Source organism: Palaemon carinicauda, chromosome 27 (genome assembly GCF_036898095.1).
Source record: "Palaemon carinicauda isolate YSFRI2023 chromosome 27, ASM3689809v2, whole genome shotgun sequence".
Lineage (NCBI taxonomy): Eukaryota > Metazoa > Arthropoda > Malacostraca > Decapoda > Palaemonidae > Palaemon > Palaemon carinicauda.
The window spans coordinates 12,316,448-12,333,947 of NC_090751.1; the positions used below are offsets into that span (position 1 = coordinate 12,316,448).

Here is a 17,500-nt window from a genome sequence, read left to right on the forward strand (position 1 = left end):
ATGATTTTTCAGAAGTAAACGAATGCATGTATATATATATATATATATATATATATATATATATATATATATATATATATATATATATATATATATATATATATATACTTACATGCATACATATATATAGTCGATATATGCATATCTTTATATCCATAGCATTGATAAAAACCATATATATACACTATAAATATATATATATATATATATATATATATATATATATATATATATATATATATATATATATATGTGTGTGTGTGTGTGTGTGTATATATATATACATATTTATATTTATATTTTTATAAATATATATATACATATGTATATATATATAAACCTACATAACATATATATATATATATATGTGTGTGTGTGTGTGTGTGTGTGTGTGTGTATAAACATAAACTTGTTTATTTATTTCTAATGATCCACAGCAAGATATAACACAGAGATAAAATGCCCACAAGACGAAGAAACCCATCATCACTTCAAAGTCTACAAAAAACGATTTTGGATTCTGGGAATATTCTCCTTTTTAGCTTTCTTCCAGGTAGGATAATAATAACCCTCTCTAGCATTCTTCCAGTAATGAACTTGACCACCGTTACCCTTCAATGTACTATAATGTATAAAAAATTACAAGGGATGGCAACATAGATAATAAAGCATTAAAACGTTAACAGTTATTACATAGTCAAAATTCAACTAAGCAAAAAAACTTTTCGTCATTACAGATACATAGGCATCTCATATATTTATCAATTTATTACCGATGAGCTAATTCAAATGTCTTGTTTACTTAAGCCATCTCTTCTATGTTTTAAGACATATGGCTACTGAATCTAGGTATCATATGGAACAAATATATACATACGATTTAACGTTGTTTTAGTGATATATTTTCATATAATGGGTTTCCAAAGGATCAATTTTCAACATATATACATAATAGTTTATAATCATGTAAAAGCAGGAATTGCAAAAGTTTTAGTGGAGGTGAATGCTAACTTATAGGAGAACGCATTGGCAAAGATAACTGCACTATGTTTGATCATATCATTTAGAATTTACATTTATTTGTATATTATGATTCCTCCTTCATTTTAGTGTCTGCAGTGGAACTTATGGGGTCCCTTAAGCGATAGTGTGGACACTGCTTTCGATGGATTTGGTTCCGACACAGTGGCCATGCTTGCTAACTGGGGAACAATTACATTCCTACTTTCTGCATATCCAAGTGTTTGGATTGTGGATAAAAGAGGAATTCGAGTAGGAGTCCTTATCATAGCGGGCTTATTAACCGCCAGTACAGCCATGAGGGCTATATCCATGTTATTTCATTCAGATACAGTGGTTAAAGTGTAAGTTTTTATATAGCATTGTTTAGCAGGAATTCCCTTGAATGAGAATGAAATTAATATCAGTATTAATTTCATTACACCTAACTACCTGATCAATATTATTTCCCAAATGCTAGATATTTTCGAATTCTGGACAATTTTGGAAAGCAGTATTCTTAAATAATTCATAGCATGATAAAACATAAAATATAAATTATAATAGAATAGGAGCAACCAAACATAATAGACGGTTTCTTTGGTTGATGTTATAAATGCCTTAAAACTTCTACAGGATGTGCCACCTAGGGGCCATCGTGAACGGTGTAGCGGGTCCTATAGTCATGACAGCTCCTCCTGTGATAGCTGCTGTCTGGTTTCCTCCCGATGAGAGAACGACAGCCACAGGCAAGTAAACAGAGGCGACTAGCGTGTTGTATCATTATGATTACCATTAAGCATAAGGCATCACTGGGGATCGGGTTATGATCTATATTAAATACAGTAACTTGTTTGGCATTCAAGTTGAATGGCAGAAGAGATGAGGTCCTATTATCATTATCATCATCATTGCTAATTTTACTATCATTACGTGTCAAAACGTAAATCTGTTTTTAGGGCTCAAGCCATGTCGTCCTGATGGAAGGTTCCTAAGAGTAGCTTCCTAAGGGATATTTGACCACAGTGATATTCCCAGAGAATTTACCTTTACGTCTCCAGAATTCTAACTCCTGGCGCGAATATCCTTAAATTTCTCTCAAGGATATCGCATAATAGGGGACGTATTCTTGACACGCCACATAGCAATCTGCACCCCGAATAGCGTTTACGCTTCGAGGGGGAAAGTGGCAGAATTAGAAGGGGAGCCGTATCAAGGTTACCCTAGTTCCTATACTACTATTGAGTATCACAAAAGCGCCATATCCAATATGGCGGACATTGCTAATTTTGTAGTGATTTTGCACGGCTGTGTTCCCTGTTGATCTGACATTTTCGATCGATTTTCAAGGATTATTATTACGAAATCTCCAGCTTCTTTCGCCTCTGGAAAGTTGAGTATTGAATCTTTACAACTATGTGTATTTTAGCTCCCGTCTCACAATGAATTAGAGTAATTTATTGTGATTAGGAGCTAGGCCTGTTACCAGAGGCCCCATGGGCGCTGTCGTTCGTTAGGCATGTGTTATTTAGTTAGTAGAACGACATTCCCGGTTTAAATAGCATTAATAATTCAATTATGGAAGCTATTTAGACATTTTATACTTGTAAAGATATTTATAAGCATAATTTTCCTTTTCTGTGTCGATTGTATGTCAGAGTTTCAGTGATATAGGTAACTGAGATCTCGTCTTGCCTAGGTAACCTAACCTAGGCAACATAGTATACTTTCGACATTTCCCCGGTTACCCTCGTGTATTGGTTATCAATTCATCGGAGATTGATATCTCCTAGAACTATTATATAGGCGATACTCGTCTCTAATAGAGATTTAAGTAATCTCTCTACCCTCTTAGTGTAGCCTTAGGCTACAACCCTAGTGGGTCGTGCCTCGAGTTTCAATTCAGGCATGACTAGCCTAGGGTTTTCTGTCTCGTCCCTTAACCGCAGATGGCAGGTTTTGGGATTCGGTCATAACCTCAGAGTATCTAGTCTTGTGCCGACAGTCGGCCGGCAGGGTAAATAGTCATTCCCCTGCCAGCTAGGCTGCCGGCATAGGAGGCTAGCCCTCCCTCGGCTACACCTGAAGTAGTAGTATGATGCCGCCACTTTCTCCCTGTGGCCTAGTAGACTAGTCCTGTGCTCGCAGACCCTAGGCTGAAGAGTAATACACTTCTGAGGCCTAGGATGATGCGGCACTGGAACTCTGTATCTCCCTTGTTGAGAGGAGGCGGCACTGCTGCATTCCCCTTAACTGTATTGGCAGACCCTAGGCTGGAGAATAGAAGATTCTCCTGCCGTCTAGGATGGCGCCGATACTGAAACAGAGTTTCTTAAGGGTGTGTAGGACCGGCAACCTTGCCGGCTCCTTCCACACCTCATACAGGACCCTTTTCCCTCCCCCTCTGTTCTTTTATGATGGCCGAGCATTTGTCTTTCTTTGAGCCGTCGTCCTGCAACCTCACCATTGCCGGTGGGATGCGGGGGCTGGCCAGACTTCCTCTCTGCAGCTGTTGTCTGGCTGCCTGCGGCTATGCCAGCTGCAGGCAGCCAGGACAACTTCCGGCGGCCATGTTGGCTGCTGGCAACCATGTGTTTTACAAACTGTTGGCGGCTATGACGGCTGCTGGCGGCTATGCATGCTGCTGGTAGCCATGTCATCTGTCGGCAGCCATGATGACTGTGGGTGGGAAGTCCCTTCTGTCACAAGGTTCTCAGGCCGGCACAGACAGGTGCTGACTCAGCCGGCAGCACGCCGACTGTACTAGTGCTGCCGGATGCTTGCCGGCGATAGTACTGCGGCTGGATGGAAGCCTGAATGTTACATTCTCCCCTTCCATCTGAACCTTCTTTTTGGAGAAAGGCAGTAAATTAGACTTTTACATCCTTAATTACTGTATACATACACAGTAATAAGGTAACCTTCACTCCATGCTGTCTCTCTCTCTTTTAGCTAGCATGCTGGCTGTGCCGGCAGGAACTAGCTATGCCGGCTATATGCCGGCTGAATTACAGTATATGTTTATACAGGTAGTCAGTATATTTGCAGTATAGGATATACTGCAGATAGAAAAACTACTGCATATATTATACTAGTAGTTATTTTCCAATTTATCATGAGTATCCTTGCTCGGGGGTTTGCTGAGACCAATCCTATATTGAAAGAATAGGATTTCTTCAATATTCTGATTAGAAATCAGTTTTCATATTACCCTATAATATTAAATATTTTAAAGGGCTGGTGGTATTACATTTCTAACCATAAAAGGGTAGAACCCTTATCCTTGAGTCTCCCTGATCAGGAAACTCTATGATTTAACATTGTAAGGGAGGTCACAGCAAATAGGCTGGGTAGGATACACAAATATGTCTTTTTTATTTCCTAATCCAGTTGGCATCATGCCGGCTGGACCGTGCCGTCAGATGCTTGCCACAAAGGCAGCACACTGGTATATATAATTATACAGCAGCCAGTAATTTGCAATATAGTATATACTGCAAACAGAAAACTATAGTATGATTATATAGTAATTATTTCTAACATATCTTGGGTACAGCTGTGCGGGCTTCTGCTGGTACCATTCCTATATTGAAAGAATATAATTCCTTCAATACTCTGATTAGAAATCAGTCATCCTTACCCCACAGTGTTAAGAAAAAAAGGGGCAGTGACTTGTACACTTCTCTACCCCATAGGGGTTAGAACCCTTTAGTTGGAGTTCCCTTGATAGAGGAATCTCCTTATAGTTAATACTAAGGGGAGGTAACAGCATTTGCTTGCAGGAGATACACAAGTATGTGTCTCCCACTATCCCTTTCTAGCTTACTATCCTAAGCTATTTAGGTAAAAGATGACTTTTATATATTGCTTATCAGTGAGATAATCAATTGTATACTCATTCTGCTTTCCTTTCTTTACAGGAGGAACCCCAGATGACATGTGTTGCAGTCTTCTGCAATATCAAGAGTAAGTGTTTTTACTGTCATAATACATGCAGGTTTCATGCCCCCTGCAACATTATTTCCGAATCCCTGCATTATTGGAACCTGCAAGCTTGCAATGTATTTCGGACCTTAATGTCCGAGGGTTTCGAGAATCCCAAGTCGATAGAGTCTAGGGATGCAGCTCGTAACAAACTACGCAACTGGGTGAGAGGCTTCCAAAAAATCTCTCCAGACCATACCTACCTAATGATAGGATGCGTAACCTACTATTCCCGAAAGCAAGTAAGGAAATAGTGGTGCCCCGCGCATGATTCACACCTCCCTGCGGCCAGATAGCCTTTGGGACGGAGGGCAGGAAGCCCCCACGGGAAGAGGGTGAGAATGTCGTGTCAGAATTCTTTCCGTCTGTGCCGGCTCTAGAGCCATTGACATCGACATCTTCACCCCCTACCCCTCTATTAGAAAGAATGGACCAATTATGGGCCCAAATGAAAAGTCTAATAGAAAACCTTCGCAAACAAGATGAAAAGGGGTCATACAAACGACCCAGAGACCAAGACCTTCCGACATGCTCCAAAACCAATCCCTGGAGGTTGCGGAGCTTATGCCGATTTTAAACGGCAAACTCTACTTCTCAGAGAAGAGGGGGGCTGTTCCTTTTGACAAAATCCAATTTTGTCCAAGCTTTAGCACTTTCCCTAATTGCATCATTCGTCTGAGACATGAACCAACATCAAGAAAAGATACGGAACTCAAGGAGGTCATGGTTCTCGACCATGATAAGGCACAGGCTATCTTGTCAAGTAGCCTGAGAAAGGCGGGTTACTCGGTGTCGAAAGTAGTCACACTAGGTATCAAACACCCTTCTTTTCTTGCTCCTGCTTCAATATCATTCCCCTTTACGTGGAAAGCATTTAAATCTGTTGCTAAGGCAGTGGAAGCAGGTACACCTTGTCCTGCACTCGAGGAGTGCAAGCCTCTGTCACTAGCCTTTCCCAGGCAGGAGAAGGATTGGAAGGAAGTCCACATAACCTTTTCAGTAGGAAGACTAGACGCGGATGTCGCTAGTCGACAGTTTAGTGAGAATCTTCCTAAACTATCTGAGTTTCTTTTGTATAGCAAACAAGAGACAAAGGAGAGACTTGTAGCCTTCTTATCCCTACAGAACTGCATAGAGTTCTGTTCAACCCACCAAACTACCCCAGACATGCTCATGGTCTTGGCCAAAATGCATATGGACACCTTAGTAAAGCCCCTTTATGCCTTTATGAATCCTAGGAGAGCCTGTAGAGAGTTTGTGTTCGCTGAAACCAGGAAGCTGATATCTTCCAACATCTGGGGTAGAGACCTCTTTCCAAACAAGATAGTTAGAAAGATCATTAAGGAGGCCACCACGGAGAACATAGGGCTTCTCCAAAAGTGGGGCATCCTTTCAAAGAGAAAGTCTTCCGCAGTTGTGGGTCCCAAACCTAAAATGAAGACGGAAATGTCTAGTAGTTTTCCTCGAGATGTTCAACAACATCCCACAGTCACAATGATCGCGGAGCCACAGGCAAGCGGTCGAATATGTAAATCTGATCAAGCGAAGCAAACAGACGCTTCTGGTAGGAGGGAGGTTCCTTCAGGATCGCTGAACCTTCCATCCTTGGGTGCAAGGCCTAATCAAGATGGGACTAGGATGGGAAGTAAACTTGCCTCCACCATAATTTCCTCAAATCTTCCTACACTCCAAAAACCCTCCTGGAAGAGTATACCTTAGAGCTCTAGAGCTTACAGGCGGTAAGGAAAGTAGAGTCCACTGAATTCCAGGGAAGGCTGTTTGGTGTTCACGAGAAGAACTCAAGAAAACTCAGAGTCATTCTGGACTTGTCGCCACTCAACAAGTTCAAATAAAACAGCAAGTTCAGAATGTTACCCCTTCTGAACATAAGGACCTTATTTCAAGAAGGGGTGTTCGCAGTCTTGTCAGACCTGAAAGATGTCTATTGACAACTTCCAGTCAGTCACCCCCTCCCCTCCTACCTAGGATTCAAGTTACAGAGGATAATGTATGTCCTAGGAAAGATACTTGTCGGACTAAACATAATTCTAAGCATCTCCACGGGATTAGCGGACACAGTCACGCAAAACCAAGCCTAGAAAAGGTTCAGGCAACGATGTACCTGGACGAAAGGCTGGAGTGGGCAGCACCCGAAGTGGCTGGTCTATGATCATCCAAGGAAGTGATCCAGTTCCCGGAACATCGAAAATGCAAGGTAAGCTTCAAGAAGTCTCAATTCTCTCCAGCTCAAAGGCTTCAATGGCTAAAAAAACATTGAAACCTGTGGTCACACCAACTCTCCTTTCCCTTGGGTATGTAAAAAGGAGATCGCAGGGTCGGTCAAGAGACTATGGTAATCAGTCATGATTCCAAGACGCTAACAGGGAGAAGTTCAGAACTCTTTTCAGTTCGCAATACTGACAGACCCAGTGATAAGAGCACAGCTAATAGATGTGTTAAGAGTCTGGAGAAGATACGCATCAAACGCTCAAAGAGATCTAAAAGGACCGACATTGGTTTTTCTTTAATCGCTTCCCTTACAATGGTCAAAGGCCAAAAGCCTATTGAAGACCATGTTGGTCCTGTCATGGATGGAAAAATTCTCTCCACACAGATCAGACCTCCTCAGGTTGATCTGGCACATCGAAGTGATAATGAAACGTCAGAACTAACAAGGCTAGAGAACGTCTCATACAGTCAAGGTGACGTTAACCATCCCTTACCTAATGGGATGGCACCTATCAGTAGTTCATGTACAATCGATCCGCAATGTGACAGCGAATGTTCTACTCGGGCTCAAGCCGGTAGAGTTGGAATGGTCCACGGACGCAGACCTGTTCTTTCCCAGATGGGAACAAGTCCCAGAACTGCAGATCGACCTCTTCGTCACAAGCGTCATAAAAAAACTTCCTCGATAAGTAGCCCCATACGAGGATCCTCTAGAGGATAAAACAGACATCATGTCTCTAGTATAGAAGGGATGTTCATCCAATCCAATCTCCTGATGAAGGTCCTCAACACACTGAGATCCTTCCAGGGAGGAGTGGCTCTGTGGACTCCCAAGTAGCCCAAGAGCAATCTGTTCCCTTTGGTGAAGGAACAGAAGCTGAGGCTGGCCCTAGTTCTGAACCCACGGCTATCTCAGAAGGTTCAGAAGTTAATTGCCTTTGATTTATCACAGAGGGCCCAAACCCTTCATTTCATGATTTTCTTGCCCTAGCAGTTAGGAAAAGATTTGGGATCTCAGAAGGCAATATAGAATTCTTAGAAGAATACAAGTCCAAGTCAACTAGAAGACAATATGAGTCATCTTGGAAGAAGTGGGTTGCTTTTGTAAAAGCAAAAGGACTGAAAGAAATTTCAATGAACTTCTGTCTTTCTTTTGTCCACCTTCATAATCAAGGTCTGGCAGCCAACACGATAACTATGTGCAAGTCAGCCTTGACTAGACCTCTTCTATATGCCTTTCAAGTGGATCTGGCGGATCAAATCTTTAATAAGATTCCGAAGGCATGTGCTAGGCTTAAGCCTGCAGCACCGCCAAAACCCATCTCATGGTCTTTGGACAAGGTCCTACATTATGCCTCATCTGTGAACAATGAAGATTGTTCCCTTAAGGATCTAACCCAAAAGGTTATTTTTCTGTTCGCTATAGCCTCTGGGGCTAGAGTTAGTGAAATAGTGGCCCTATCCAGAGATGACGGCCACATTCAGTTCACAGAAGTGGGAGAACTGAATCTCTTTCCTGATCCATCCTTTCTCGCTAAGAACGAGCTACCCACAAAGAGGTGGGGTCCCAGGAGAATCTGCCCTCTGATGGAAGATGTCTCTCTATGTCCTGTAGAGTATCTAAAGGTCTATCTTCCTAGAACTTCAGACTTCAGGGGAGGACAGCTCTTTAAAGGAGAAACCTCTGGATCAAACTTATCCCTGAAACAACTGAGGGCGAAGCTCACCTACTTTATTCGTAGAGCGGATCCTGACTACTCCCGCAGGTCATGATCTGAGAAACATTACTTCATCACTGAACTTTTTTCAGTATTTGGACTTTGAGCGTCTTCGCTCGTATACTGGATGGAAATCATCCAGGGTGTTCTACAAACACTATGCTAAGCAGGTCCATGAACTGAAGCACTATGTGGTGGCAGCAGGTAGTGTATTAAAACCTGTCATCTAATTCTGCGACCAACAGTTAATTGATTGGGACTCTCAATTAAAGGAAGAAGGTGTTAGCACTTTTAGTGTGATCCCCTTTTAGATAAATGTTACTATGGTGACACTAACTCTGTTCAATATCTCAGGTGTGGAATTATACAGATAGCACTAGTGCCGTGTGTACATAGTACACAGTGCTAATAGAATATAAAAGGTACGGAAATTATGAAGAGAAATTTATTAGAACTTTTCTTCAGTCTGAGAGTGGCACTCATCATTTCTTCCCTTTCAAAAAAAGGGGAAAAATAATTTCTAAATATGTCGCAGGTATAATTATACATGTGTTTTACATGTTAATTCATTTAGCCATTTATTAGAAATAAATATCTATTAGAAGGTAATTGCGTCCTAATGTGACCAACAATTGCATGTTTAAGATGCCAGAGTTCTTTGACTTACTGATGTAAGTATATTTCATATCATTGTATGCTTGCAAACAATGGATATAATGGACACTGATACTGGTTCGGCAATATATACAAACCATGAGACTGTTTGTATACTCAGTGTATACTTATGTTTGTTCATACAATATATGCTAACCTTGAGGCCCCTTTTCTACCGTCTAGAATGACTCTTCCCTGTAGGGGGCAGGAAGAACTAACATCGTTTATGATTAGTGATGATGACGGATAACGGTAACATCATTTGTCTCAAATGGTCCAAATGACCATAGAAATATTGTCCCAAGGTTAAAGCACTGATGAAAATCCACAGATACAATAATTCTCTGGTATGCTTCCATCAGGACGACATGGCTTGACCCCATTTCGCTATTTTTGGGCGAGATGGCCATGTCGTCCTGATGGACCCACCCTTCTTTTCTAAAGAAAAGATCTTCACAGTATCCCTCCCGAACTACTGTATCTGTAGAAACATGCTCAATGCTACAAGGAATGTCCGCCATATTGGATATGGCGCTGTTGTGATACTCAATAGTAGTATAGGAACTAGGGTAACCTTGATACAGCTCCCCTTCTAATTCTGTCACTTTCCCCCTCGAAGCGTAAACGCATTTCGGGGTGCAGATTACTATGTGGCGTGTCAAGAGTACATCCCCTGATATTATGCGATATCCTTGAGAAAAATTTAAGGATATTCGTGCCAGGAGTTAAAATTCTGGAGACCTAAAGGTAAATTCTCTGGGAATATCACTGTAGTTAAATATCCCTTAGGAACCTTCCATCAGGACGACATGGCCATCCCCCCCAAAAATAGATTTTTCGCTTCGCTCAAAATCTGTTTAGACAAGAATTACACTAAAAGTGTAATGGCCCCAACAAGGAAATCGGCTTTGCTTGGAATGAGAAATTAAGAGAAAAGAATTAATTCTTAAAAATTATGGGTTATATTATTATCATCATCACTATGCAAACTCCATCATAAGGTTATTATGAATATTAATAAATAAACTTACAGTAGCAGTACAGATGAGACACCGTTAATTTCATTATTACTATCACCATCATTATTATTTAAAGCCCAGTTACAATGCTAGCTTGACAAGCAGAATGCTACAACTTCAAGAATCCCATAAAGGAAAGAAGCTTAGTATGAAATGAGACACCAGGGAAGGGTTGGGTTTCAAATTCCTTACATCTAATTACAATTGTGATTTTATTTCAAAGGGCTAAACTTCATCCACATTAATTTGAAACCTGAGCTGATTTCAACTAAAGTTCCGTGAAGAAATTCAGCAGCCCGAGCTCCACACTTAGTGAATTGGACTGATAAAAAGAGGCTCGTGCCATCTGCATAAGTAACAAGTTTATATTTATAAGAAAAGTAAGTTCAACTTCCTTATAAAATGTGGCCAATTTGCATTGGATGATCATTTAAAATTTTTGGCAAGCCTGGCTGAAAGTCATTATAAAGAAAAAAACATCAGGGCCACCCAAACATGTTTTAATGGTTAAAAAAATAAAGCCTGTTTAGAAATCCTAATTAGAAGTCTAGCAGTACTGATTATAAGACCAAAGGGATAAGTGATCATTAGAACCACTAAGCATAATACCATAATTCGTCACAGGTTTTATGAGAAGCTAGGAACTTACTACTAGTGCACACCATCATTCCCTTTCCCCTAACACCAGCATGAAACCCTCATTAGAAAAAAAAAAAAACAAAGTTCCAGTACACGATAAACTATTACAATGGAATTACATCAATGTTGTCATATGTGTGGAGAAAAAAAAGTATTTCAGGGTATGTAAGATAATTCAATATAGGACATTACTTGTAAAAGGATCCAACACCCAATGTCTGATCAATCCCTGAAGGGTCCTATATCCTGTAATAGTAGCACATCAATGGATAATTGGTGTTACTTATCATCATTAATGTCCCTCTTGGGGGAAAACTAAATCCTATGAAATAAACAAGATGAAGTTTATTGGAATTTAGCATTACAGTACTAATTAATTTTGGTAGCATCCCCCTCAAGTGTACACTGCCTGCAATCCTTGTATCATATTGCCTTACACCTTCAGCATAAACCATGTGCATTGTGTTCTGCTTTCAACATAAGACTGTGATTTATTCTGTATTAACTTGCATACCTACACCCTAATGCCCTACCTATCTAACCTCTTAAATTATGTTTTGCTCCATTATCTTATTTACATTTACAAAAACAAATTGTTCGTGACAGTCCAATGAAAGTTTAGAAATTAGATAGTTTTCGTGGCTAATCTACAATGTAATCATTTTGTTTGATGGCTGCTTTTCCGGTCCCATACAGCAGGGGAACCCCTCTCTCTACAGTGACCTCCACTGTCGTTTTACCTTGTTCGTTCACAGTATAGATATAAATATTACAATAATAATGACACTGCCATTTTCTGTAATTTAGTTATTTATGGTAATCATAATACCGTGAAGCGAGCCAAATATTTCATCTTGAAATTTTGTCTCGGAATACAAGTGAAATATGACTATATACTTCATGTTATTCCTCAAAAGCTTTATGTCTTTTACTTAAACGCCTCTCAGCTTGAGATTTGCGGCTCATACTGACCAAATACATATATCTACTACTGCTATATATGTTTAAAATTATTTATTTCATCAAATGTATTTTCCATTAAGGTTGTGGGCAGCTGTCCGCCTTACTAGGAAATGCCGGCAGTTATCTGCAGCCTCTAATTGTTAGATCTCCTAAACACGCTGACAAGGAAGAGATAAGATCAGATATTGCCAGACTTCTGTACATATGTAAGTGCATGCTAAACTAAATGCTATTTTGGTAAATCTACTCAAAATTCAAAATAGGGGTGTAGGTTGTACAATATTTTTTTCCCCCAGCTAGTTAATCGTTTTTATCAGACACAACCAATGAATAAAGTAGTTATGAATTGCCTGTACATTGATAAATGACCGACAATGAAGATAAAGATACAAAACCAACAAATGTATGTATTAAAACAATAGGTTAATTCTGATATGTCCAGGAAATAGCACCCATTTCAACCTTATAATAATGAGTATTCATGCCATTATCACAAAACAAAAACTGCTCTAGAGGGTTGCATACAGGGAATAAAATGCCTACAATATTTGAAAATGTGACATAGTGGAACCGAGACTGAATTAGGGCGATGGAACAATGCATAGCGAGTAGCATAGGCTGCTCAATGACTCAAATGCAAAGAGAATCAAATCACTTTATTCTGATAAACCTAATATAGTATTCAGATAAAGAAACTTTACCCAGTTGATGCAAATTGAAAATAACTTAAATCTTAAACAATTTACCAAATTATTTTCAAAATGACTTATTTTTCTTCATTAACAGATGTAGGAGTTTCCTTATTCTGTTTAGTTTCAGTAGCTTTATACTTCCCAGAGAAGCCATCCACCCCTCCTTCTGTTTCTTCTAGTAAGGAACGGAGAGACCTCAAAGGCAGCGCTGCTAAACTTGTCAGGTATTTACCTTTTGTATTTTTTCTCTCAGTTAAAAGATACAAATCAGTCTGGTTATTGACATCGGGGAAGGACGAATTCATGGTGAACATGACAGGAAGAACGAGGACAACATAAACTCCACTCAACAGTGAAGATGGTCTATGACAATATCCCAACAGTGAAGGTGGTCAATGACATTATCCCAACAGTGAAGGTGGTCTATGACATTATCCCAACAGTGAAGGTGGTCTATGACATTATCCCAACAGTGAAGGTAGTCTATGATATTATCCCAACATTGAAGGTAGACTATGACATTATCCCAATAGTGAAGGTAATCTATGAAATTATCCCAACATTGTAGGTAGTCTATGACATTATCCCAACAGTGAAAGTGGTCTATGACATTATCCCAACAATGAAGGTATTCTATGGCATTATCTCAACAGTGACGGTAGTCTATGACATTATCCCAACAACGAAGGTAGTCAATGGCATTATCTCAACAATGACGGTAGTCTATGACATTATCCCAACAATGAAGGTATTCTATGGCATTATCCACACAGGCGGTAACTCAGCAGGTACAGGCATGAGCAGACCAAAGCTGGATTTTGAAATACAGATTGTAATGGGACCTTTCCCACAGAGCTGGAGACACTGTTTGGAATGGTTTTATTGGAATCAATATATTTTCATACCTGTCAAATCGCCGACTGTGTGGACGCAACTTAAGGAAGTTTATCAAGGGATGTGAACAGACTTTTCGATACTTCTAACATTTAAAAACATGACAAAATCACTATTTTGTGCAGTTGAAGATTCCATTTCTGAATATAGTAAGAGAATCTATCAAATTGCATGCATATCGGATAGCTTCTTATCATTATAATCATTATCACCATACCAATATCATTATCATTGTAATGAGGTACAAATAGGGGAAAACCAAGCAGTTACTAAGTGAATTAATAATTATAAGAGCTTGGACATCAGTACAGATACCAAGGACGTATGAAATAATTATTATGAGACAAAATGGCTTACGTTGCTTAATAAACTATGTATATATACAAAATATTTCCAAAAATACAAGATTCAAAATATATTCCTAGAAATTTAGGTAAAACTATATTTTTCGAAATATTTCCTACGTAGAAGTTTAATAAATAATGAAAATTTGGATGCCTGAAGTTTTTAATTAACCGGAGAAAAATTATATCATCATCTATAAAGTAATATATAATTAAGGAAGACGTGATTAATATTGAGATACGTGGCGTTATAATAAAAGGGTTAACCAATGCCGAATGGCCATGTTAACAATTTAGGAATACAGAAGAAGTTACACGGATTTTGGATGTTTCAAAGAAATTTTACTCCATCCGCGAAGACTACATTGGTAATGTCTGTCTGTCTGTTAAGATTGCATTACCTTATGCAAAACACTAGCTCTTGCGTTGGCAGCCCGTAAGCGAACTGTAATTTACTTTAATTAATTTGAAAGAGGGAAATATGTCAAGTGAAATAATTTTAGAGTACAAGGCTCATAGTTAATTATATCCTTATAGCCATAGTTATTTATACCCTTATGGAGAGGAGAAATAGCAACTGAATATGATATGTCTTGTTTGTGACACCATATAATAGTGACCGAAAGTTTCCTATTCATAAATACAAATTTTCTTCTATAAAATTCAGAAATGCTATGTCGAAAAATTACATTTTCTTATTCATTTTTTTACAGGAATCCTAACTTCGGAATAACAACAATATCCATGGCCTTCTGCATCAGTGTCCCGGCTGGGTGGTATGGTGTTCTAAATTATTCCCTCGGAGAAATAGGAATAATGCAGGTAATATTTACAAAAACTATACTATTATGTTAGCTAACATGTAAGTGAACTGAATTATTCCTTAGCGGAGAATAAAAAAAAAAAAAAAAAAAAAAAAAAAAACCGATCCATTAGGGAGTAAATGCATTGGAATTATGTCAAAAAGTTTTTAATGCTGCTGGTGTGCCTTTATAGCGACCTCCATAACAAAGGTAACGGAAATAGAACTGATGGTGGTGGAGAGGTGTCTACCCTTATATGAAGTGTTTAATGTTCTCTTGACTGTTTCAAAGGATTACATTATGCTTATGAGCATCCGAGTCTGTTATAATTGTAGTTATGAATTCGTGGCCTTTGGCTGTTTCATACAAATGTAGTTTCTGGTATACCTACCTCTGAGGATAAGCACCCTGTCATACTCTTACTGTACGCGAGTTACCAAATGGATGGTGTAGGGAGAGAAGTAGTGGACGGGGCTATACACAAGAACTCGCCGCACAATAAGGATATGAAAGGGTTCACTTGTTCAGAGCGAGGTGTGCTAGGAATTCCTGTGTCCAACTGTACAACAACAACAACAACAACAATAATAATAATAATAATAATAATAATAATAATAATAATAATAATAATAATAATAATAATAATAATAATAACAGCATTCCTGGTAAGGAATCAATCTAAAATACTAAAACAGTTCGGCCAAACTGGACCTGAATATAAATCGGATAAGACAAAAGGTGAACCATTATCATCTCTCTATTGCAGAGGAGGGAGTAAACCCCCCCCCCCCCCCATTCTCTCTATCTATCTCTCTCTCTCTCTCTCTCTCTCTCTCTCTCTCTCTCTCTCTCTCTCTCTCTCTCTCTCTCTCTCTCTCTCTCTCTCTCCACAGGAAACTGCTTCCATCCTAAACATTTCAGCCGTTGAATATAAAATGTGTTCCTTCCTGAATTATGCTTGATTCCAAACATATTAGAATACTATATGAATCTCGACTAATCCAAGGGAGAAGAACCGACTGCTAGAACAGTATTATTATCATCCTGGTTGTTTTAAACGACAGTTGTCAATACTGTCTAAGCCTTAGCCTTGGGTTTTGTTTTGACTATTGATATCAAAGAATTACTCTTAGATTAGAATATAGTATTGACCTTCATTTAACTATCAAACACGTCTGGAAATATAAAAACTAAAAAAATAAAATAAAATACAAGTAACAGTTATCCGAAATAAATAAAGTTTCTAAGATTTCAGGAAGATCGTAAGGTAATTCGAGATACCAAGAATTATTTGTTTTTAAATAAAATTTTCACTTATCCGTAGTTTACATAAATTCATTAGACTTGTTCATATAAGAATATTTCATCAATAAGCATATTTTATTGTACTTGGTTAACTAGTTTTATGCAGCAGTTAGCACTTATTGGACTTAAACAAGAATTATGAAATGGTTAGTTCACGCTTTACACAGCTTTTGCGATGCACGTCATTTCATCAGTTAGCATTTAATCTTAATAAATTTGGTTTCTATATGGCATACAGCATTTAGGATGTATTATCAGACATAGTATATCTAAGAACTATGTAGAAGTTAGCATATATATTCCAGATACGGTTGATTCACGTCCCCATGTCAATGCATATGTATATACTAGTATTCATAAAAACATGAATATACTGATTCATTTCATAATCCTACAGGACGAAGCAATGGGAATAGGATTCTTGGCAGTGCTGTGCTCTACCCTCTTTGGTCTTTTGGTCAGTCGCATCACCGACATCCTATATGGCCACCTACGGGTCTCCTTAATGTTCCTAATGATCGGCAACATTGTCTTCTTCTACTGGTTTTTCCTGCTGTCTTGGGGATGCATCAACGTCAGTCAATGTTAGTATGATAAGTGTCCGGCTTCGTTTATGAATTTGACTCTTGGGGTTTCAGTCTTTAATCTTGTAAATATCACTTTTCAGGTAAATTTACTTGCTAAGGTGTCCCCTGATGATTTAAAGCTAAATTTAGTCATTTTTCTCTTATAATAAAGAAAATATAATAGTATATTTTCTGTTACAACGGTTATTTAGGATGGGTTTAGAAACGCAAAAGGGAATATATTTCGGACGTTTGAATGTATGAAAGCTAAAGGAATCAATTAGTGTGTTTCAAATGATACAAGTAAAGGAACCTGCAGATTCATTTAAAATTATGGCTGAAAAAAATTTGTTAATTTAGAGAGATACTTATTCCCCTGGAATATGAGACAAGTTGGTAAAGGGACTGCAGTTCCAAGTAGACGAATGATATGAAAGAAGTAACTAGTAAAGATAAATGTACTGGGAAATTAAAAGATATGCCTAATAGTCAAAGATGAAAATATCAATAAAATGCACATTATCTCGTACATTATTAAAAGTTATTCAAGCAGCAAGAGGAAAATCAATATTTTCATGAAAGCCACATTGGAAAATTCTAAAATATTTGTACTGTATGCGTACATATCCACATATTTACTTAGGAAAATCTATTAATATTCTATAAAGAATAGGAGTATTTTTTAAAACTA

General features: G+C 38.5%; 1 protein-coding gene across 2 annotated transcripts in view; it reads left to right on the forward strand.

Annotated features, from left to right (window-relative positions):
- Window positions 1-17,500, forward strand: part of LOC137620534 (solute carrier family 49 member 4-like) — a 46,907-nt gene that overhangs the window by 24,951 nt on the left and 4,456 nt on the right. For both annotated transcript variants that reach the window (XM_068350745.1, XM_068350744.1), the window contains exons 3-9: window positions 438-553; window positions 1,111-1,364; window positions 1,636-1,748; window positions 12,286-12,411; window positions 12,992-13,121; window positions 14,849-14,957; window positions 16,641-16,827. In XM_068350745.1, coding sequence (XP_068206846.1) covers window positions 438-553; window positions 1,111-1,364; window positions 1,636-1,748; window positions 12,286-12,411; window positions 12,992-13,121; window positions 14,849-14,957; window positions 16,641-16,827 — 1,035 coding nt within the window. The remainder of the gene's footprint in view (window positions 1-437; window positions 554-1,110; window positions 1,365-1,635; window positions 1,749-12,285; window positions 12,412-12,991; window positions 13,122-14,848; window positions 14,958-16,640; window positions 16,828-17,500) is intronic.